The following is a 24,809-nucleotide window of genomic DNA, read 5'->3' on the forward strand; positions in this document are numbered from 1 at the left end:
TTCTAATAAAGAAAAGGTTTATTTTTAAAGATTTTTGGAAAACATGTAGTCAAGAATTTCAATCCCACACAGGAAACACAAGCCATGCCAAGAAGGCTGAAGTGCCTGAACGAGGTTTATTGATAGCCTTTGTATTTACCCAATGTGTATCTACTCATTAAAATCTTGGTTTCAAACTTCTGGCATTAATTCCCTGAAAGGTCCAGACTGGCAAAAGCATTCTTACATACACAGTAGATTTTTACACTGCATCCTTGATATTTATAAATTTGACATTTGCTGTGTACGTGTCTGTGGCTTTACTACTTTCAAGACACAAATCACACACAGAAATACATACTCCTCAGAACATAAAAGTCCACAGCTGTCTAGAAAGTGGTTTACAATACAGAGGTTACAGGCCACACAGACTATACATAATCCATCTGTCGGGGAACAGACAGCAGTGCATCATCCTGGACTCTGGGGAGGGGCACTTCGGCCCGGGAAAACCCATTTACAATTCTTCTCTACGTGTATAAGATAAACACCAAACTATTTCACATATATTACATCTATATATATTTTTGTAACCAAATTCTGGTTTAAGTATCGCAAACAGACAACATGTAAATACGAACACAAATGTTAGCAAAGGTCTAACCTATGTAGGGAAAAACACGTCTTATGCACGGTGAAGAGGCTTTACAGTCTAGCGTGAAGGCAAATGTGATTTAAAAAATAAATAAAACCCATGTACAATTATAGGAAAAGAACTTAGTCAAGCCACCCAGTGTGACAGATTTCACAAATATGTATTTGACCTTATGCTCCGAATGTCCGTGGATCGCAGAGATCAGTACACTCCGGTCAGCGTGACGTCGGCACAGACATGCGCACCACTAAGTGATCTCAAGTCCTCACGTAAACGTAAACTGGGCGCTTCTGAGACACTGACGCCCAGCCTTCCGTTAGAAGCCAGGTTGAGAACAACTGTGAAGTACTGTCTTTATAAAAAAGTACATTTCCAGATCTAGGGCAACAGACATATTTTCCCAGCTCTGCATGCACATAGTATCCTGTAGAAAATGATTAAATTACTTAAAAAAGAAGAGAAGTTTAAGAATAAATAAATAAATAAATAAGCAGAACTCGGTTCAGCTGGTGAAACCACAAAGACACACTCAAGCTCAGCAACACCGGATAAAATCAGTCATAAAATCTGGATGATTGATCCCACAGCAGCACTCTGAGTTTGGGTCTACTGTTAACATTTGATACCACTGTTTTCTTCTTTGGGCACAAAAAGCAAGTTTGAAAAGAACCAATGTTTTGGAACTTGGTAAACACAGAAACCTGTCAACACAAAGGGCCTAGAGAAGGTAGAATCTACAAGTCCCTGGGGGTTAGACTGTTATTCTAATGCAATGGAGCTACTAAAATACATACATTTGTTATTAAGAAAAATTAGAAAACTAACACATCTTCTTCTCCAGAATTATAAAAGATAAAATCTATTAATCATTACTTTAATGTGATTACAGAAAAGTAGCCAACTGAAGGAAAAAAGAAAAACCAGCACAGGTTGTTGACATTGTCTCCAATGTATTTCCTGCAGTCTTAACACTTCCCACCTGTTTTGAGGACCGAGCACATCCATGCCCTAGACACCCATTAACACACTCAAGGTTGCGTCAACAGTCATCCCCACCGTTGGAGTAAAAGTAAGGCAGCTCACTGCGCACAACACTCGCTTCATTCTTGAGTATTTTCTTTAAGGGATTATCTGACACTGGTTCTTCTAAAGGTAAGAAAAGGCGTCAGGAAGATATTCCTTGAATTATTTTGGAATCCCAGAAAGACATCTGGCAGTTTGATACTTTTATTCCTCCTCCCCCATCACAAATTTCTCTCTTTTAAAATTACAGTGGACAACCCACATACAATCTAATTACATTTATTTAAAATAAGGGAGAGCTTTTCAATAATGCTCCCCCATCCAGAGAACTAAAAGGGTTAGGGGAGCTCAGCGCCAGTAATTACGAGGCTGACACCATAAAGTGCTAACTTGGACACAGGTGTGTCACACCCAGAAAAGATTTTACACACTTGCAAACTTGCACTTTCACTTTTTCTAAGCAACACAGGTTCCTTTCAACTTCAGTCTTCGTAGGTTATCTTGAGTGGGAGATGGTCACCAAAGCGGTCTCTGCAGGCAGACGTCAGTTTCATCAGCACAAAAAGCAAACACCCTTCTCAAGAGATGCTCTCCCTTCTGAGAAAACCTTCTCCTATGCACTTTATGTTTATCAGATTATGTTTACTGAAATGATACCACTGAATGGAGATTCTACAGGAAAACCAAGAACGAACTAAAGACAGGAAGGTCGAGAGGAGAGCACTTTCCTTCCCCACGGCACGTGCCCGGGCGACCCCTCGGCGACAGCAGGCACAGCATCAGCTCTGCCTCGGTGCCCTGTTCCCACAGACTCACTTCTCCCTGTAATAGAGCAAGTAGTATTTCAGGGGGTCTGGCAGAGGGAGGCTCAGGACCTTCTCCCGTAGGAAGTTCACCGGTGGGGCTGGCTTGGCTTCGGGCGGGGGGGCTCTGTCCTCCTCCCTCGACTCCTCTTCCAAGTCCTCGCAGCTGTTGTCGTCAGAGGGGCTGGAAATCCGACTGGCAAAAACCTCTTTGTCCAAAAAGACGATCGTTTCCATTCGACGGCGGCGCACTCTCCTTCGTTTCACCCCCGGAGTGCTCTTTAGTCCGTTTCCGCTGCTGCTCACCGTTTCCTGACGAATGACCTTTTTAATGGTGCCCCGGATGGCGATGCGAGCCAGGTCCTGGAGGCTTCGCACGGCCAGCGGCGCTGCGGAGCAAAGGAGGAGACGTGTCAACCTTGTCTGAGAGTGACCTGGACAGCACAGAGCCCTAACCCTGGGAAGTCTTCACGTCACTGTCATTCACTGGCGTATTCACAGAACAGGCACGAGAGAGCGTTCCTGGCAAAGTCACTTAGTTAGTGCTCTAGTGCGCATGCATGTGGTCCTTCTCAAAAGATATTTTCAAATACATCGACCCTGAACTTACATAAGCAAGATCGAGATTGTTTGGCTATTCAGTCAGAAGCAAGGGAAAACCCTGGGCTACGGTGTTATGCTTCTTGGACAGCCAGGTTCATTATTCTATTTACGTATTCATTCGTGGGTTCTAGCTCATCCAGTGGAAACACAGAGGATGTAGGGCTCCAGAATTCTTTTGTCTATCTTAATATTTTCACAGTACTTTACAAATTGAGTATTAGTTCCTCTTTTTTGATTTAAGCAGAGAACAGCAAATCCAAACGTTTTTAGTAAGTACAAAAACTCCAAAGCATACTGAGGAAAAACAGAATCTGGTGATTAACGCAGGCTCAATTTAACGCAGGCAGTACGCACATGGCAACAGAAGAGCTTTTTTCTCAAAGGGAGAGGAATGAGGGGCTGTGTGTTTAAGTACATCATACTGAAAGGCAGCACCACTTTTTTCCCTCCAGTACCTAGCTTCTGCCAAAAGAGATGGCCACCTACAATCTAGGGGGGCTCTTAGATTGTCTGTAACATTTATCACCCAAATCAGAGAGGCCTGCACACAATCCCGTGCGAGGCTCACTGTTCCACAGGAGCCCTGGAAAGTGCTCTTGCTGGAGGCTCTCAGCACCTTCTCCCCTTTGTCCACACCAGGCTTCCTCTCCTGCTCAAGTGTCCCCTGTCTCGTCCGGGACAGGCTCCAGCACTTGCCCCACTCCGCAACACCGAAATCACGACTTTCCGTTCAGCGCGTCCTGCCTTTCCTTCCCTTCCCTTCCCTTCCCTTCCCTTCCCTTCCCTCTTCACGGGCTGTTGCCACTCAGTCTGCTGAACGGACTCTTTCACAGGTCACCAGACCTCCAGGACTCACATTCTGGCTTCCCTGGCTCCCCCCCGAGGCGCCCACTTGCAGGGAACTAACTAGGCCCAAGCCTCTCCTGTGAGCTCCCTCCTCCACCCAGGCCAGTGGTGTTCCCTCACGTGCTGATTCCCACCACTTCCCCCTCTCTGTGTGCCTATCGATCTCTGTTTCGGCATCCATTCTGTGGCTTCGAGTAACGAAGACTGGGCAACGGCTCCTAGGGCTCTGCTCCAGTCCTGACTGGGGTCCCAAGCCTCCCACAGACCCATATCTCCAACAGATGCCGGACACCTCAGGCTCCACATCCTTCCTCAGAAAGGCCCTGTGTGCCTGCCCGAGTCCCTTCCACTCCAGAGGCCACTGTCTCCATCGGCACAACTTTAGGAGTCCAGAAAACTCCAGCCCAGCAAGAAGCAGTTACAAACAACTGGATTGTTCGCTTCAGGAACCCTAAACATCACATGCTTATCCGTCATCCAGCATTTGCTCTAAAGCGCTAGCCTCAAAGCTGGCATCTCAGGGTGCCCTCCATGTTGTCACAACTTTTTTTGAATTTTTTCAGTGTTTACTTATTTTGTGAGAGAGAGACAGACAGAATATGAGCAGGGGAGGGGCAGAGAGAGACACAGAATCCCAAGCAGGCTCCAGGCTCCGAGCTGTCAGCACAGCCCCGACGCGGGGCTCAAACTCACGAACTGTGAGATCATGACTTGCGCCAAAGTCGGACACTTAACCGACTGAGCCACCCAGGCGCCCCCGTGTCACCACAACTCTTACCCAGATCGGATCAAGCCCTCACACCAAGAGACTTGTCTTCAACACCCCGCCCCTGCCCCCCACCCCCCGGGTCCCATAGATACTCCAACTATGCCCTCACCTGGTGCTACTCAGGTAGCATTCTGGAAGGGAGTGCTCCGGCCAACTGCGAGCAATGTTAGCTTATCCTGGTGGGATTTTCAGAGAGCCTGCATGTGACAAAATCACCCTGCAGCTGGCCACAAGGGTAATCAAGAAGGCAGATGCCCCACATCTTTTAGTTGTACTATCTGGTGGCTCTCCACAGCCTACATGCTAAACTCATGTCTAACCTATGTACTGGGCTGGCGTCTCCTATACACCCTCACTCAGACCACACCGGGGAGCGGGCATGTGGAAAGTCCACATCAGCCTCTGTTCATGCTTTTTCTCCCTTTCTTCTCTCTTCAGAGAATTCATTTTCACCCAGAAAGACCAAGCACAAAGAAAGGTCCCATCCTCTGCCTGGCCCCTCTCAGGCACTGTCTATGTTCTACTGTTGTTTGTTACATTTCAAGGACCACACCTATGGCATGTGACCTCCACTTAGCAGAGACAAAGGCGGAGCATTACTATTCGATAAACGATTCCTCACAAAGAAAAAATAAAAAATAAAATCCTGCAAGGAATTTGCCAACACACGTATTACCTTGGGGTGGTAAGATCATGGTTACTATTTTTCCTTTTTGTACATTTTCCGAATCTTCTGAATGATCAGAATGCAGAAACCATGCTGAATAGTTTTATTTTAAATAAAGTCATTTGCAACTCTCACTGCTATGCAAACTTGTTTAAACTAGAAAACAGCATTTGGATGAATGCCAGCCCTGAGGTTTGCTCCTTCTGCGTCTACACCCTGAAGGAGTCGCAGGCACAGGCCTGGCCAAGTCAATGCTCCTCAGCAAGCCCCCCACCACACACCAGCCAGCCGGCTGAGACGCGTGCCCATGAGGTGGCCCCAAGGAGAACAAGGCCCCATGACTCAGCAAGAGCCCTCTGGCTCGACGGTACTGGGAACACACTCTCTCTGGAAGAACTTTCCACGTAGCAGAATTAACTCCCTTTTGTGGGAGTCTTCTGCTTCCAATGGCATGACCAGAAATAACTCCTGTGGATTTAAAAGAAGGCCAAAATAACCTAAAATAGGCTAAAAACAGATCATGATTTTTACAATACGTAAAAAACCATTTGTAAAACTGTAAGGCTTCAGAATCCTCTTTAATATTAAAAGGCTCCTTAAAATTTTTCTTTCTCTTCAAATTCTAACGAGATTTTTTAAAAGATCTGAAAGGTAAGTGAAGATCTTTGTACTTACGTAACTGGACAAGTCTTGATTTTCCTGTCTCTGAATGACAGGGCTGGATCAGAGGAGCAAAAGAAACAGCCAGAATCTTTTTGGTTTCCCAAGCAGAAGGACCAGTTCGTGTTATCTTAGTCAACTATCCCAAAGAGAAAATGAGAATATTCAAAAGATTTGGCTACTGTTAGTTTATATTTAACCATTCCTACACGTGAACTAAAAAAACACAGATACTCTAACAATGAAAGAACCTGACATCAGGGGCCCCTAATGTCATGTGGCAGGAAGTACACAGTACTTATTAAAATCTTTGCAAATATGTTTCGCCTGAATATGTTCAAAGCTTCTAGACCGAATTTCTGCTTACAAGAAATACATACGTTAGAGAAAAGAAGTCAAAGGATAACAAGAAGAGACAATCAGATGAGATGACTTCCCAGGGCTGTCTGCAAGAGTCCCTGTTGGGGGCAAAAGTAGGGCGGGGGGGGGGGGGGGGTGCGGGTGGGGAACACCCTAAAGTCAAAGTCATTACAGACACTCATGACCACCTATAATGCTTCAGTTTAGACTGGATACCAGGCTGTTGTTTCCAGAACAGAAACAATAAAAAGACTTTCTTGCAACATGACCACACACAAAACAACAGCTACTGTTACAGTTTTGCCATGACTTCCTTGAAGGTGACGATGCCATCTTGGGTATGTTGGAGCTTCTCCTCACTACGGTGTTTATGTGAATTTCGATGTGACATCACCACCAAAACACACAGATTTGCAGTGAATCGCAGTATTAGAAGCACAGGAAGAGCCTAATTAGACCACGTGGCCCTCCTGTGTGTTCTGTGTAACCAGTGTCTAACGACCCAAACAGGTGACAGTACTATTTTTGCCCAGCTTTGGCATGCTGAGATTATATGCTCTCTTGTCTAAAAATATCTAAGCCAGCAAAGCTTCTGAAAACTAAGATTCTATGTCATGAATCTGGGAACTGAAAGCATTAAGTGGCCATGTACTGGGTAAACAGGTCGCTCACATTCCTGTACCCCAGCATAAACTTCTTCTTCAAAAACTTTTTTTCAAGGAGAAATTCCAGTTATGCTAAACACCAAACATTTAAATATAATCCGTCAATAATGTGTGAACCCTTCAGGAAAACTGTAAATCCATATTCTACATTCCAGACGAGGAGACAGATACTGAAAACATGTCCATAATCCTCAAATTATTCAACATGTAACACAATTCCAATAAAAGGTCTGAAGTATTTCTGTGATGCAACAAAGATTGCTAAAATAATTTAAGTAAAGATGTACTTAAAACAATATTCTGAGAAAGAAGAGCAAAAATGGGGACATCCAGCCCTGCCACATACAACAATCCACTAGCAATGACAGCAACAGCAGGTGGGACTGTTAGCAAGGGCACGGATGGCTCCTCTCCTCTGCTGCTGACAGCGAAGCTGCTGGAAAGGCAGCTGGCCAAAGTCAAAACACAGAGTCTCCAATCAAGCACCCGGAAGAGGTCATGGGTATGGACAAAGACTAAGAACATCCACAAACATGGATATGCACAGCCTCGTCACAGCGGCACTGCTTGGAAACAGCAAGAAGCTTTTAGAAAGAACCGAACTGGCCATCAAAAAATCACATTCTCATACACCACCAAGAAACGTTTTTAAATAAACAAAATAAGGACAAAAAAGAATTTCTACTTATATTGAACACCAAATACCTAAAATGAACAACAAATGATGTATAAAACTTACAAACTATCAATTCCCATTTCATGTGTCTGGATAGGTGCATGGGATGGAAAAAAAGTGTGCATATCTTCACATATGAAAAATTGTGTTTGCTTATCTAGTTTTTGCATAAACACATAAACTAAAAACAAACAAAATGGTTACCTACAGGTGAAGTAGAGGGAACACAGAGGGGAAAAAATTCTGTGAGTATTCATTACTTAAACTTTGGAATCTTATAAATGTTTTACCAAGTTACAAAACCTAAAACGGCAATCCCTAAACATTGAAAACAAACGAGCTGTGAGTCAGGCTGATGACTGTGACTGAGGTTACACAACCTCACAGGAAAGCATTATTTCCAGTGACTTTAAAACATGTTAATTTCTACATCCCTAGTGTAATATAAGGGCCAAAGAAGCTCCCCACCCCCCAAGCCCCCGCCCACATCTTGACCCAGTTTCAGAAATCAAATTCTTGGTGCCGATGCTGTGGATAAACAAGGAGCTGCGTAGTCGAGGACTGGGACTTTCAAGCATGGCAGACCGAAGAAGTCAGAAAAACCCTCTCGTCCTGACTTCAAGATGGAAGTACCAATATAAATCCATGGTGTATTTTATGTCCAAAAAAACCAAACCAACAAAAACATAAGATTGCGTGTGTGTGTGAACTTCCTAGCTCCAGAGTTCCACTGGAAAACTCACCCAGCATCAAAGAGTCCCACAAAGGCCCCACCTGTGTTCTCTAAACACCAATTCCCACTGAACTTCGAATTAACAGAGATCCTCAGAAACGGCTAGCTCCAACTTTGTTGTAAAAAATATACATATGTATACAAAGTGGGTGTGGAACATCTTTTCTTACCAGAAAGTAACAAAACTATCACAGACTACTGAAATTGTATCCAAGCCCAAGAGCCAAGCTGGAGAGGTCCCCAGGGGCCAAGACAGCACATGTTAAGCTTCATTAAGAATGGCGTCATGATTAAGATATTAAGTACGTTTATATCCATTAATTTACACCGACACTAAAAATCAAATAAAATCTTATTAGTCACCACCTTCAGCAGATGCTGGAGAACCAGATTATTGAGGAAACTAGTAAACAAAAGTTAAGAATCAGAATGTATCCAGCCTCTCCTTCTACAGTGTGCCTAGGGTAACCGAATAAATGATGAGGGTGTTTCTCCTTAAGTATTCCAGGTACTATGAAGTTGCAGGATACAAAATCAATGTACAGAAATTCGCTGCATTTCTAAAAACGAGTAACAATGAAGCAGAAAAGAGAAATTAAGAAAATGATCCCATTTATAATTGCACCAAAAATAATGAAATATCTAGGAATAAACTTAACCAAGGTAGTGAAAGGCTTGTACTCTGAAAACTATAAAACACTGATGAAAGTAACTGAAGGTGACACAAAGACACAAAATGGATTAAGGAGTTAAACATGAGACCTGAAACCATAAAAATCCTAGAAGAGAGCACAGATGGTAACGTCTCTGACGTCGGCCACAGCAACTTCTTTCTAGATACATCTCCTGAGACAAGGGAAACAAAAGCAAAAATAAACTGTTGGCACTACATCGAAACGAAAAGCTTCTGCACACCCAAGGAAACAACCAACAAAACTAAAAGACAACCTACTGAATGGGAGAAGATAGTATTTGCAAATGACATTACTCAACCATGAAGAAGAATGAAATCTGGCCAAGTCAGAGAAAGACAAATACCATGATTTCGCTCATATCTGGAATTTAAGAAACGAAACAAATGAACAAGGAAGGGGGTGGGGAGGATATAAAACAGGCTCTTCGAGAACAAACTCATGGTCTCCAGAGGGGAAGTGGGTGGGGGGCGGGGGAAACCGGTGAAAGGGATGAAGAGTACACTTATCTCAGGCAGCACTGGGTGACGTATGGAACCACTGAATCACTGTATCATACACCTGAAACTAATGTAACACTGTTACGTTAACTGTATTAGAATGAAAATTAAAAAGAAAAAAGCGGGGCGCCTGGGTGGCTCAGTCGGTCGAGTGTCCGACTTCGGCTCGGGTCATGATCTCACAGCTCGTGAGTTTGAGTCCCACGTTGGGCTCTGTGCTGAGAGCTCGGAGCCTGGAGCCTGTTCGGATTCTGTGTCTCCCTCTCTCTGCCCCTCCCCCGTTCACGCTCTATCTCAAAAATAAACAAACATTAAAAAAAATTTAAAAAAAAAAAGAAAGAAAAAAGTATTCGAGGTACTAAGTGATGAGAAATGATGGAAGCAGAATTTACCATCCTGTATCCCTTAATGAAACAGTGGATCAGGACCACATTTGCAACTGCTGGCATCAGGTATGATGTGAGTGTACATGGACATACACTGTAATACCTGGTAAGTATTCTCGCACCCTCCCTCCCCACCAAAAGTTGAGTCAAACTGCAAACTAAGCAAGTCTTTGGATCCAATTAGCAATTCACAGCGAAAACAGAGAACAGAAGAAATATGTAAGATACCACCACAGAGATATGTAATCTCCAAATCCAGGCTGTAGGAAACTCTATAGGACAAATGCAAGGATAAAGTAAAAAAAAAAAAAAAAAAAAAAAAGTTATAGATAAGAAACACTTTAGACATATATCAACCAGGGGTGCCTGGCTGGCTCAGCCGGTGAAGCATGCGACTCTTGATCTCAGGGTTGTGAGTTCAAGCCCCACGTCGGATGCAGAGATTACTTAAAACTAAAATCTTTAAAAAGGAGAGAGCAAGATACCAACCAAATGCAAGACACAAACCAAATGTTTCTCACAAATTCCATCAGCACTGTAAGTTGACTTTTGCCTCCAGAAAAGTTACTGATACCACAGGTCTGGGAACTCTGCTGTTTGAACTGCCCTGCTGGAGAACACAACGCTCTGTATGTGGCCCAAAGCTGATAAACGGATCTGGAGCACATTCAAATATGTCTTACAAATGCACAGTATGAAAACACAATTGTCTTGTTGAATTATGACGCTGCACACGCGAAACTAATACGTGAATTACATCTCAAAAAAAAGGAGGGAAAGAGGGAATTTGGGGGAGCAATAGAAAATGTTCTATATGTTGTTTGCGTTGTATGCTACCTCTGTCGTCACTTGTCAAAATTCAATGGATTATACAGTTAAAATTGTTCAGTTTTATTCTGTGTGAATTGTACCTTAATAAAACTGACAAAATTAAAAAAAAGATATAATCAAATGAAACCCTATTCAAATAAACTATTCAAATAAATTCTGAGATAATCAGGAAAATCTGAACACCAGCTGACCATCTGAAAACACTAAGAATTACTCGATCGTAATTTCAGGAATTACTGAATCCTACACTAACAGCACTTGGGGTGGGATTGTAAGCAGTTTTTCTTAATTATCATATCTTCTGGATTTTCTACAATGAACGATTACTTTTTAAACAAAATAAATGCTAACATTTTAAAATTGCAGAAAATCACACAAAAATGCACGATCTCCCATTTTTATTATCTCCACTTTTCCTACTTCTTTGTGATGGAGACATTCTTCCTTAGGACCAACTCAAGTTTGATTAATCTTGCTCATTTCTTACACTTTGTTTGCCTCAGTGCAGCACAATCTCCACACCACACAGAAACATGACCAAATAGCAGACTTAGACAAGGTTCATACTAAGGAAGAGACTCCTGTAGAATGCTCACTGTCACAGAACCAAACAATCAGACTACAATCAGAATTACGGAAGTACTTTTTTATGTGTGGGCCTGACAACAGAATAAGCATACTAGAATAACTGTGGAGGAGGGAAGAGAGGTGGGAGAGAGGAAGGAAAACAGGAGGAGACAGAGGGATGTGAGCTCAGGGCTTACAGTGCAGGCTCCAGGGTGCCTTCCTGGGTCTGCCCTGGCCCCAGCTAGGCTGTCTTTACGCCCTGTCCCTGCCTGGGTCCTCATCTGTGAAATGGGCAGCATTGTTGAGGGATACAAGGCAAAATGTATGCAAACTTCCCGGAACAGAACTTGGCCCACAGCTAAACACGCCAGTTAGGAAAGGGATCTGACCTTCTCCTCCAGCGGCATGACAAGGATGCCCCCTACTTTGAGAAGACTCTTCATGTATTCTTCATGCTCTTTCTGCACGCCAGCCCCACAGTACACACGATCGTACTGAGAACAATCTGGAGAAATCTCCAGGCAATTGCCAATAACAAAGGAAGGTTCACAGAAGTCAAATCTAGAAGCAAAAAATGTTTTCCGTAACTGAACTGATCACATTACAAGTCTACAGAGTAAATCTGTGCTAACCACGGATTAGTTTTTCATTGAACAACCCTATAGTGAGGTAGTGCAATTCACAGAGCCAGAAGCGAGAAGACAGCCTTCCAAAAAGAATTATACTCTTAATTAACAGAATCCAAGAAATTCCAAACAAAACATTATGGAAGTGAATGCCATAAGCACGATCCAAGCTTAAATCATCCAACCTCCATTCATCACAGTCTTTGTTCCGTTTTTATAGACTACCTTATTTAGGATCTACTAAAAACGAGTAAAATGAAAGAAAAATACATTTGGTGTTTCTAAAAATGGTAAACTCTAAAATAAGAGCTTTAATGCCTTATTTAAAAATGGCAAGAGGTAATTATATATACTACTTAAAGACAAATGCAACAATTCTGTTCTAGAAACTATTAGATGAGGGGCGCCTGGGTGGCGCCGTCGGTTAAGCGTCCGACTTCAGCCAGGTCACGATCTCGCGGTCCGTGAGTTCGAGCCCCGCGTCGGGCTCTGGGCTGATGGCTCGGAGCCTGGAGCCTGTTTCCGATTCTGTTGTCTCCCTCTCTCTCTGCCCCTCCCCCGTTCACGCTCTGTCTCTCTCTGTCCCAAAATAAATAAACGTTGAAAATAAATAAATAAATAAATAAATAAATAAATAAAAAGAAACTATTAGATGAAAACATGTTGTCTGTGTCAGAAACACGAAAATTGAGCAAAATGAATATTCTATTTCCTTTCTCTTATTATGTTGGTGAAAAATCAGTCTTGGCCCTGGTATCATAGTTTAAAAAAAAAAAAAAAAACCCTAAAGCCCTCAAAACCACAAAATATTTACAAAACAATTACAACAGGGGGTGCCTGAGTGGCTCAGTCAGTTAAGAGCCGGACTTCGGCTCAGGTCATGATCTCACGGTTTGAGTCACACCCCACGTCGGGTTCTGTGCTGACAGCTCAGAGCCTGGAGCCTGCTTCAGATTCTGTGTCTCCCTCTCTCTCTGCCCCTCCCCTGCTCACACTCTGTCTCTCAAAACTGAATAAACATTAAAAGAAAAAAAATTTTTTTAAACAAAAAATAATTAGAACAGCTATACATATACCCCTGATTCTCCTGCCAAAGTTGAATCATGTTTGCTGGTATCCGAACACTAATAAACTCGTTTCTCTCAACTAATCAAAAGTTTAAATTGTAATTCACACACCAACCCAAGGCTAGTTAGTATCCGATCTTACTTGTCAAAGCTGTCACTGGTTCGAATGAAGAAGTCCAGCTTCTGCTTTGCATATTCTATTACATCTGAATGGAGTTCAACCCCGTGGTTCACACCAAAAGGACCTAAAAGGTTTCAGAATAAGAAAACTTTTAGAACTAGGGCAAAAATTCTTACTCTTTATTTCTATTTTTTCAATTGCAATGCACCAGATTCAGCACGTATAATTACATGAAGAAATTTGCAAGGTTTTGAGGTCTTGACACATTATTGGACCTAAATCAAAAAGCTAATCTTTAAATATGCAGGGTAGACTATGCTCGCCACATTGTAAATACTCGTTTCTTTGACATTACTAACTCCACACCTTTCCAAAGCCTGGGGCCTCCCTGCTCTCAATCATTTGAAGATGTAAAAAAAACAAAAACAAAAACAAAAACAAAAACAAAAACAAAAAAAAACAAGATCTGCAACCAGGAATTCAAGATCTCACTAATGAATTGAAGAAGAAAAATGTATTTCCAAATGAAACTGGACACAGGCCTATTTGCCATAAGAGGTCGCCCTACTCAGACATGAAAATTTTAATAATCCTCACAAATAGGTTTTGATCATCATTAAAATAAAACTATAACCAAGTCACAATGAAACATTTTTTTTATACCAAAGGAAAATTGTCAGTAATTGGAAATAAAGCTGTAAGAAAAGGTGGACGCCCACTTAACGATAAAGTTTTTGCCTCCGTATAGAACTGCCTCCAGATGAAATCTACGGACACAGACAGCTAGGGGAGTCTCTGTTGTGGGAATCCGTTTATAGGAAGGTCAGCAACAGGCAACGCTCATTTGTGATCACGGAGGGCCAAAGAGTGCTCTCCTTTCTGGAGGGGGAGGGGCAGCATGACAGCCACCGGGGTGCCGATTCTATTCGGAACTTTGTGCTTGCAGGAACGTGAATACTTACGTACAGGTTCACCGAGCCCCACACCTCACACCTGTTTGTGTACCAGAGGTAAGTCACACTGCCATTATTAGAAGCCTCCGTGTGAAAACCAACGGGGCATGTAATACCTTATTCACTAGACAGATATACTGAAGTCACAGCGCAGCACCTAACACCACAATCCAACAGAAATACGGGAAAATCAGCAACCATCTGCACACCCGTACCGTTACATCTTGCCACCTGGGCTTCCCTGGCCCCTGACGGCACTGCAGCCATCCCAAGCCAAGGCTTCCCTCTCCTCCACCTGGACAACTTACCTGCGACTCTCTTCTCTCAACACCTGTCATACACACAGCTGCGGCCAAAACATTCTCTCATTAAAACACACCTTACTTGAGAAGTCGCATTTTCACTCTTTACAACATCAAATCCAAATTATCTAACTTCAAGACCCTCTGCCCAGTCGCTGACTTCCACCCCCACTGCTCTCAGGCTGGCAGCATTGTACCGGAATCCAAGAAAACCTTTCTCTACCTTCCCAGTCGTCATAGTTTCATCCGCCCCTCTGTCAACACCTATTAAGTAGTTCATTCTAATAACACATAGGGGACATAGTTCCCAAGAAGCTTAACACCAAACACAGTGTTAATCCATAGCTCCTGACCCACCCCAATAACAAGACGATTAAGAGGGGAGGGGGGGACGCAGAGCAACAGTCAGGACGAGACATCAAGGGCGTGGCACTACACCCAGACCACAAGGCCCCTGATGAGGGCACTGCACTCCCTAATCACACTGCACTTTCGGGTCAGTGGGACAGGAATGCGGCAGAAAGGGCAAAGAGTTCAGGGCCAGGTGGAAGGGCAGCTGAGGCCAAAAACGTCAGATGAAAGACTCCAGACCTCACACCTGCAAGTACTGGGTGGCCAGCATGGCCTTCAGCTCTCCAGCGAGGTGCTTGAAGCAACGCTAAAGGCCGGATGAGCTGGAGAGAGGCCCAGGACACGTGCTGTCGGGACAGAGGTATCGGTCCAGTGCACGCAGCCTCCTCCCTGCAGATCCAAGATGTCTGTGCGGCAAAGGAAACTCTCCAGTCACCTCCTTCAGATACATCCAAGCAGTACACAGTGTCCTCTACAGCCCCCCAAAACCTCCCCCCCCTTCAGGTCTCTCTCTCCCCACTGCAACATCTAGTTACATTCCCAGCAAACAGGGCACTCAGAGAACACAAGCCATTTCTTTATGACTTCTAGGGAACGTCCAGTGCAACAGGTCACCTCAGGCTTACCATATGCCCTCTTTTCCTGAGGCTCTTAGTTATTTTCAATAGCGTTTCTAATCTAGTCAACATGATACCCCATCCCCCTCTCCGCCAAATATCGTATCATCCTTAGCTCCCCCATTTTCTGCTCCACTGAAGGGAACTGCCCTTCACTAATACCAGAATGACACATAACCTGGGGTCCTGTGCAAAGCAGTTTAAATCCAAGACAAAGTGCGTGCAAAAATCATTTAGCTTTAAAGAACAAAACAAGGGGCACCTAGGTGGCTCGGTCAGTTAAGGGTCAGACTTGCTCAGGTCACGATCTCAAAGTTCACGACTTCATGCTGTCAGCACAGAGCGCTTCACCATCGCCCGCCCCACTCACATGCTCTCTCAAAAATAAACAAACATTAAAAAGAGGAAAAAAACAAAAACAAAAAACCACATTTAAAAATTTGAAGACACCAATCTATAGCCTGAAGTCAAATGGTCAGTCTCAAAACATCACCAAATTCCCAAGCCTATAAACTTATAAAGATACCAAAAATCTTGGGGTGCCTGGGTGGCTCAGTTGGTTACGCGTCTGAGCCCGGCTCAGGTCATGATCCCACAGTTTGTGAGTTCAAGCCCCACGTCGGGCTCCATGATGACAGCAGAGTCTGCTTCGGATCCTCGGTTCCCCCCACTCCCGCTCTCAAAAATAAATAAACATTTGGGGCGCCTGGGTGGCACAGTCGGTTAAGCGTCCGACTTCAGCCAGGTCACGATCTCGAGGTCCGTGAGTTCGAGCCCCGCGTCAGGCTCTGGGCTGATGGCTCGGAGCCTGGAGCCTGTTTCCGATTCTGTGTCTCCCTCTCTCTCTGCCCCTCCCCCGTTCATGCTCTGTCTCTCTCTGTCCCAAAAATAAATAAAAAACGTTGAAAAAAAAATTTTTTTTTAAATAAATAAACATTTAAACAAAAAACAAAAATTTCATTCCATACCCATGAATACCAACTGTTACTGCTAAGATTGTCTGTAACAACCGCAAAGAAACAATGTTGTGGCCTGCACAGCGATGGCTCTCGCCTGAAATCTCCAACTAAGAACCTCACACTAGTTTGACCAAGAGGTGTGTGCGCACAGGCACGTTCCTGATATTCCTTAGCGGGTCTCGTCACGACGCCTGGCACCTGGGGCCTGTGGTCCAGATGCCACCCTCTCACACAGACCGCTGCAGCAGCCCCAGCCCCTCTTTACAGCAATCTTTTAAAGCACAGGTTAGCTCCCGTTACTCATTCCACCTCACTCAGAGTAAAAACAGACCTGAGCCCTCAATTATCAGACAGCCCTGTTGTTTCAACAACAAAAATGCCAATTCCCATGTGCAGTCTCACAACTTGTTTGGAGAAAGAGGCAAAATGTCTTCAAATAAGATAACTTGTCCTTCCCATCCCTGGAATTTATTTACAAAGAAAAACCTACAGGAATTAACTCTTTTAGCATTAAACAAAGCAAAGCAAGACTGCTTGGAACAATTTTAACTTCCAGGGAACTTTAAACTTAATTAGTCTCAGTTTACAGACAGAGAGACAAGGCAGGCTGTGTGACTGTGTTAATCAGGAAATCACTGTAAGGTCCCACTGTAATTCTCTAGGTCCTGTGCTGTCCAGAAGGAGGGTGCGCTGAACGGACTGCGGAACTTCAGGTGGGAGGGGGCAGGAACAGGAGGGGTCCCCGCAGAAAACTCAAAGGCCTCCCTCCACCAGCCCAGCCGATGGCTGTGCGTAAACAACCCCGGGGAGCAGGGGGGGAGTGCTCAGAAGGCCAAGTGCCGTGGGACAAGGCCCCACACTCTCTCCAGGTTTACCTAGAATGAGCCCCACCATGGAGCTGAGGTAGCCAGTGCCGCTGCCCAGGTTCAAGAAGGAGAGGCCTGGCTGCAGGTCCAGAGCTTCCATGACTTCTGAGTAGATGCACGGGGCTGAGAGGTGGATGTTTCCATGCTTCCACGCCAGGTCTTTATACGCATTTTCTTTAAATTCTTCCAGATAATAGTCTGCGCGGTCGACAGCTCGGAAAGCCTGCTCCACCAGCTCAGTCCGGATGTACTGTGCTTCTTTCAAATTGTCTATCAGTTCATCGTTGTCCTCACCAGCACTCACAGCACCTCCCATCGTCAAGACCACACTCAGGCAATACTGCAATGGAAAAAGTTTCCACAGAGCTGTTTACGGAACAGGTAAAAGCCCAACAGAGTTTCTAATAACAGCCAATTTCGAATCTAAAATAATACACGTGGAATGTATTTTGTCGGTACCCACCCACCACCCCACCCCAAGGATGCCAAATTCAGAAGGTTAAAAACAAACCAAAAGTTATGTATGAAATTCCATTGTATCCATCCAGAAGTAAGTTTGTAGTTCATAATATCGAATGAATCCAAATGACCCTGAGGTACCTAAAACATATTTGACAACTGAAAAACATCATTTAAGTATGAATTCGATACTTCAGCACAAATTGTCAATCTACAAAGTCAGCTATTTAGGACTGAAATTATCTTGAATATAGATCTGCCCTAACAGGGACACAAGACAAAGTCACTGAATATAAACACAAAAAGAACACAGATAGGTCTAAAAAAAAAAAAAAAAAAAAAAATCATGCTAATATCAGCTTCTCTTTGAATATTTCAAGTGTTGTAGATCACTTTTGGTAAATCATTCTTTAAAAGCAAAAAAGAATGAAATTAAGGTAAACAACAAATACTACAGTTACTCATCCTTATTTGAAATTAAAATTTAACTGGTGTCCTATTTTTATCTGACAACTCTACACCCCCACATACACATAAACATCAAGGCAAGCGATCCATTCAGTCTGTTCTTCTGGATATCTGGATGTACAAATTTCAGGCAAAAACACCACTAACAAAACTCTCTCACCCAAGTGGATGAATGGTGACGTTTTATCGTAACAAGTACAAAATCTGTTTCCAGGCTACAGCTGCTACTAGACGTCCTACACCCCCTCTGGCACTGTATGCTCGGCAACCTCTCCACCTCTGACCAACAGAAGGTCCGCTGCTTACCTTCTTCCCAGCTGCCTTCAAGAAGACAAAAGCGTGACCCCCTGTGAGCCAACTGCTAACATACAATGTTCCTCCATCTAATTCAGGGATAACATTCTCCCAGCTGAGGAGGTCTTACTTTTCCTAAACCACAAAAAATATCTTCTCCAATTTTATACTTACTCCACATAACTATTTTGAGAAGAATGACTTTACGTCACATAAAATGGTAACGTTTTACAAAACATCTGACATAAAACTGTTGGGAAAAACAGAAACCACCAGACTTTGCGAAGACTGACACATTCTCCGAATCAGGACAACTTCCTATATCATAATTTATGATCACAAGGTTTATCCTCACCTCCCCCCCCCCCCCCCCCGCCCCAGTCGTCTGCATTTCTAACAGCAGAACGAGAACCATCAGCAGTAGAGACTCCATACACACGCACGCTGCTGGCGACCGCACCGGGAGAGGTTTTCCAGGAATAAAAACAAGTGACCACACGATGAATCGTCCGCTTCTCACAACAAACACACAAAATATGTAAAACATGGGGCTTAGCACAAACGCTCTTCTATTTATGGTTGGGATCATTCACGTTCATCAAGATTTTAGAGCTAAAGGTCATACTTTCCAAAGCACTGGGGTGGTCCAATTACTAGACTCTCACCCCATTTCAACTCGTTTCAGAGCCACTGTTAGGGTTAGGGTCCACGGCCAGCAAAGTTAGCTGCAGGGAGAGTGCTAATGAGGTCATGCTTAATCTTGGATAAGCCACTTAGTGCTGAGGCGACAGTCTACACCTCTAGTCTGGGGCAGTCATCTGAAAATTTAGGTCACTGCTTAAAAGTGGAGTTGCATTTGCTGCTTAAAGGTCTATTTAGGAAAAGGCCTGGAAACCACATATACTCCACGGAGGCTCTAACCCTGCATACAGTGTTCTATCATTCTACCTCAGTATCATCATTCTATCTCCAGAAAGCAAAAACTATATATTGGGTACATTTTATTTTCCACTAAGTAATCTATCATTTATTTTCAACTTCTCCTCACTTTGAAAGTATGCAAAAGCTAGCCTTTTACTAAAAAGAGCTACAACTTTTTACAGGTACCACCTGCCAGCCACTGGAGCTCCTTTTAGTTTCACGACATGACGAGGCAAATTGAGCAGCTACTTTGCTCATGATCGCACACCAGTGTGTGAGAAGGTGGCCAGAATTCAAACTCAGGACTGTCTAGCCAAAGGCCTACGTTCGTTACCCCACACCAAAAGCAGCTTTTAAAAATTCTCAAGGGAGAAACATTCTTTAACACAAAACACATTGGTGATCTTTGCCCCAGATGACAGACTAAAAACTATGGGGCAACCCTACCTGTTGTCACCGGTGGGATGCATGGGACCATCTACATAGGGTTCGATATTGCTAACCTGCCTCCCTCACACTGGATACAATCACTGCTTATTACTGACCACCCACGTGACTTGCAATTCTCAACGTAATTCACTACTCTGCGGTAAATGGCCAACAGGACAACCTTACTCTCATAGTGCTCCTTCCAAAATCAACTGCCTGTGGACAGTGAGGAAGATGGTTCAAGCAGCAGCAGGCATGGGAAGGTCTCGTGATTGACAACCAAGGAGGCTATAGCTGGGTCAGCACAGCTGCACAGCTGTGACAATGGGGGCTCAGGATTCCAGTCCACACTGGGTTTGTCAGACTACACATGGAGAGTCGTGTTCCAACCTGAATATCCCTTCTTAAGGGAAATATGGACACGGTGATGTCATACGCAAAATGAGCGAAGGAAAAGGACCCTGCAGTGTAAGCTGTGAGGTTTTTCTTGTCTGTAATGCCAGTGCCTAAGTTTAGATTGGTGAGGAATAAACATTTTGCCTCCTGCCACTCAATGGGGTAGAACCAGGACACCTCCCCCCAGAGTATCCCCTGCTTGAGATCAGCTCTTAGTTGATTTTGATAAGAGACCTTTTGGGCCACTTATCTTTTCTCTTCCCAAGCTTTAAGTTTGGTTGTAAACTCCCCAATAAAGATCAAGCCTCAGAAACCCCTAGGCCCTCACCCTCGACTCCAATAAAAGCAGAACCCAGGCCTGTGCTCCCTCAATCTCTCTCTTCACAGCCTCCCACTTCACTGTGTGGCCCCAGGTATGCTATAAAATTTCCAGGCTCTGTAAGTAATAAACCTTTGTTTTTTTCAAAGTTTCCTGATGGTTCTTACTGAAAGGTGTCTTACAATCATAATAACCACAAGGGCCAGTCCGACCGCGTTGGTTATTAATAGGCTGAGACCAGCAGAAAACAGACCTAAAACCACACCTCCTGCTGGCAGAATAATGAAAGAAACACAGATTTCTCATCTTGAAAACTAAAACTCTCGAAAGGAATACATACAGACGGATTTTCTTCAAATACCTGAAAGGCTGCCACATATACAATATTCATGGACCGATAAAAACTGGGGCAGAACACATCAGATGGAGATCATTTCTACTAAACACACAGAAAAGCTTTCTAACAACTAGATTCCAAGTACTGCACTGTTCTCAGAACCTGGAGAGCCTCTCACCCCCAGAGACATCCCAGGCTAGGTACAGCTGAGGTGGGTCCAAGAGGTCAAGGCACTGACCCCATCACCTCAGAGGTCCCCTCTCATTCCACCTGTAAGGCTCTACTTCACCCAAGCAGAGCCACAAGTTGGGAGTTGTTTATAGGAACCTGACTTCACTGATTCTTGAAGGACAGTCTACTCAACACCCAAAACAGAGTTGTTTACTTCAGCCACTCCTCTGCCAAAAAAGAAAGAAGAAAACCATCACAGGTTTGTGACGAACAAAGGGGAAAGACCGAGATGTAGATAGCTTTTTTGAGGACGACACTCGAGCAAACATCCACCTGAGAGGCACATCCCATGGAAGAAAACAAAACTCGGGCACCCCAAGCAAGTTCTCCTTCCCCAGCTACAGACCTTCTTCAGATGCCTTGAAGTCCTGGGGCTCTGTGCCAATTCTAGTATCCCCAAGGCTTGGAAAGGCCAACCAACCATGTCACAGACTATCACCTCCTTTTTTTTCTTTTTAAAGATTTAATTTTAAGTAATCTCTACACCCATGCTCAACCGACTGAGCCAGCCAGACGCCCCTAGACTATCACCTTCTGAAAAGCTCCAAGGTAGAATCTGTTTTAAACCCTGATAAACCTTGACTTGCCTTAGAACTACAAGCGCTTCCTACTTAGTAAACTAGGGACAGATTAGATTGCACGTCTGTAGAGTCAAGCAAATCCAAGCGTGCAAGCAACGGGCACTGGGAGACCTCCGGGAAGCCCTGGAACGCTGGAGGGCGAACCGCAAGGCTCACCCCGAGACAACCCCCCCCCACCCGCCCACCCGCCCGGGCAGCGGAGCAGGGGAATGAAGGGACCCGGGCTCCTTGGAGGGGAGGTGCCGGGTCGGGGTGGGGATGGAGGAAGAGATGTGGGAGGGGGAACCCCGGGGAGGGGAACGCTGGCTGGGGGGAGGAGGAGACGCCCCGCGGAGGGGGGAGGGGGGAGTCGCCGGAGGAGCGGGGAGAGGGGAGACAGGAAGGGAAGACGGCCGGGGAGGCGGGGAGAGGATAGGAGAACGCCGGAGCGGAGAGGGACGCCACCCGGAGGAGGGGTCCAGGCGCTCGGGGGCCGGGAGCAGGAGGGGAGACAGAGAGGAGGGAGGGGCCGGGGGGAGACGCCGCCGCCCGCCGCAGGCCGCAGGCCGGGCCAAGGGCGGCGGCGGTGGCGGCGGCTCTACCTCCGGGCTCGGCCGGCCCGCGAGATCAGGCCGCCTGGGCCGCGACCAGCAGCTCCTCGGGCGCCCCTCGCCCGTCCGCGGCCCGGCTGCGCTGCCCCGACCTCTGCCGCCGTAAACATCAGCCGCCCCACTGCGCCTGTGCGCGCAACGGCCCGACTGCGCGTGCGCCCCCGCCTGGCGCTTAAAGGGGCGACGGCGAGGCTGGTGGGCCCAGGCACGGTCCCCGCCGGACGACTTTCCGACCCACCGCAGACTGACCTCGAGGCGCGTGCGAGGCAGGAGAGAGACGCAGGGCCTGAAGATATTGGGGAGGGGTTGGTCAAAGGACAGCTGCAGGTGAGGACAAAGGACAGTGCAGGTCCGCGCTCCACCAGGCAGGGACCCAGCAAGGAAGGGCTAACCGGTGAAGAAGAAATGAAAACGCTGTGTGATGGACAGTAACTCGAGGCGGTGACTACTCTCGCTTGGGCGACACGGAAGGGACATTGGAGCAAAGGTCTGCAGGACAAGAAGGATCCAGCTGAGCCAACAGAGGGGCCGATGGCTGCAGATCGGGGAAAGCAGAAGTGGACAGGAGCCACCTGCCGTGCCCACACCTGAGAGGAGGCCACAGCAGGCCCCCGGCCCACCCACCCCTACTCCTCTCGAGTAGGCTGCCAACTCCCACACCTGCACCCGGGCAAACCCTTCACCTCTTTTCTGGGCCTCCGCAGAGAAACGCACAGTTGGAACAGACCCCGTGCAAGTTCTGTCCCACAAAGTGAACCGTGAACCCGTACATTCTCATGTTGTGGAGCTGGTTTACATAGCAGTCTCCATAACAGACAACTGAAGACATCCCAAATGACACAAAGACCCAGCACAGTAGATTCTCAAGAAATGAAAGTTACTGTCGTAAGGTTTTCATTCCTAGAGGATGATGGAGTTTGGGCAAAGGGGCAGACTGGTCAAATTTCTTTGGGTCCTTCGAGGCAAAGAGAACTGTTTTTGAGTAATATGAATAGGAGTGATATAAAAGGGAACATTATGCCAATATGAACTTCCCACTGCACTGGAGGAAGGAGGAGGAAGCTGCCCCTAGGAAAGCATGCTGGGCGGGCCATGTGCTGGATGACAGGAGAGTGTGGTTGCAGACCCTGCAGACCTGGAGGAGTCAGGGTGTGTGTGCACGCACATGTGCGTCCCACACAGAAAGCGCAGAGTAAGGGTGCGTCTCCTTTGTTTGTCTCAAGGTGAGTCAAGGTTGTCCTCGTGAACCTAAGCTTTGGGGCCCGTGGGACACCACGTAGGCGGCCAAGCCACTGAGGGTTGAAGGTGGACGTGATCTCGGAGCAGGGAAGTTGTGCTCAACGGCATCATGCTTTAGATGTTGTTGACCAGGGACACGGACCCTGCACAGGCTGCCTGATAAGCCCTCCACGTGAGAATAGCCGGAGATACCTTCACCGGACACGAGGCAAGATCATTCTGCATCTCGAAAGGGACCTCGTGGCTCTGTGTTCAGATCCACTGGCAGTACTTTCTTTAATGCTGCCTCCCCTCACCAGCCCCAGCCACCCTGGGGCCTGTCCTCTTCTGCCACCTTGATGCCACGTGTCCCTTTGTGAGCCACCTGCAGAGCTACCCAGTAAGCTTTGCGACACTCCTCCCACTCTTCCTCTCACTTCAGCCCGACCTCACATGTGCCTTTCCAAATGAGCTTTGAGCAGCAGACCCTTCCTCTGAACCTAGCCTTGCAAGCCACCCCGTTTACGTAACGACTGCAAGCATCGCTGCCATGGAGGAGAGGGCTTGCCACCAGCCTCACAACCTTGACCCTGGCTTCAAATTACAGAGGTCCCACCGCTCTCCTTGACCCTCTCCCCACTGTCAGCGGTCACGCCTTCCATATACTCCACCCCGTCTTGTCTCCTGTATGTCTCACCTGTCACCAGGATGATGTCTTAACTGGCCTCCTGCCTGCTTTCTCACCACCCCTCCCTGTTCTCTTCCAAGTGGACTTCCTAAAGCACAGTCTGATCACGTGAGCCCTCTGTTTTTCTACCTAGCCATGAGACCCATCTGCTTGGCTCTCCAGGATCATTCCCTGCCCGTTCCATGTCAACTCCACCATCCATATACCATCAGGATTAATCTTCACAGGGTGTCACGCTAAGCACTTTATGTGGATTATTTCCGTGAAGTAGATACTAGTAAGATCTCTGAGAATGACGAGAGCAGTCCCTGACACTGGAAGCTCACCTGGCGCTCACAGCAAGGCCATGTGTTCTCCCGTTGGACCCAGACAACCTTGCAGAGGAGCTCCATTATGATACAGTGAGACAAAACGTCGTAACTGTGCCCAAGCACAGACCGAAACAAGGCCCCTGTGTCACCCACAGAATCTCAAATATATTCTGTCCCAACCAATACCAGTGACCCCTGCTCCTTCATCACTTACAGATGAGCCTCCCCCTGCCCTGCCCTCCTAACACATATCTCTGAGATGCCTCTGCTTCCTGACAGCATCCAATCCA

At 45.8% G+C, this 24,809-nt stretch overlaps 1 protein-coding gene across 3 annotated transcripts; it reads right to left on the reverse strand.

Annotated features, from left to right (window-relative positions):
- Positions 1-22,450, reverse strand: PCMTD2 (protein-L-isoaspartate (D-aspartate) O-methyltransferase domain containing 2). 3 transcript variants are annotated; one of them, XM_027046828.1, is made up of 7 exons: positions 22,294-22,432; positions 17,789-17,877; positions 17,287-17,617; positions 13,251-13,353; positions 11,805-11,976; positions 6,021-6,144; positions 1-2,849 (listed from the first exon to the last, which is right to left on the reverse strand). In XM_027046828.1, exons 3-7 carry the CDS (start codon positions 17,591-17,593, stop codon positions 2,470-2,472), a joined length of 1,086 nt encoding a protein of 361 aa, XP_026902629.1. In that variant the 5' UTR covers positions 17,594-17,617; positions 17,789-17,877; positions 22,294-22,432; the 3' UTR covers positions 1-2,469. The 3 variants fall into 3 exon arrangements, with proteins under 3 accessions (XP_026902629.1, XP_026902628.1, XP_053055623.1); XM_027046827.2 differs by lacking the exon at positions 17,789-17,877 and having other exon boundaries at positions 22,294-22,450; XM_053199648.1 differs by lacking the exons at positions 1-2,849; positions 17,789-17,877 and adding an exon at positions 4,799-4,875 and having other exon boundaries at positions 22,294-22,450.
- Positions 22,451-24,809: the final 2,359 nt, after the last annotated feature.

This window comes from Acinonyx jubatus, chromosome A3 (assembly GCF_027475565.1).
Source record: "Acinonyx jubatus isolate Ajub_Pintada_27869175 chromosome A3, VMU_Ajub_asm_v1.0, whole genome shotgun sequence".
NCBI classification, from domain to species: domain Eukaryota; kingdom Metazoa; phylum Chordata; class Mammalia; order Carnivora; family Felidae; genus Acinonyx; species Acinonyx jubatus.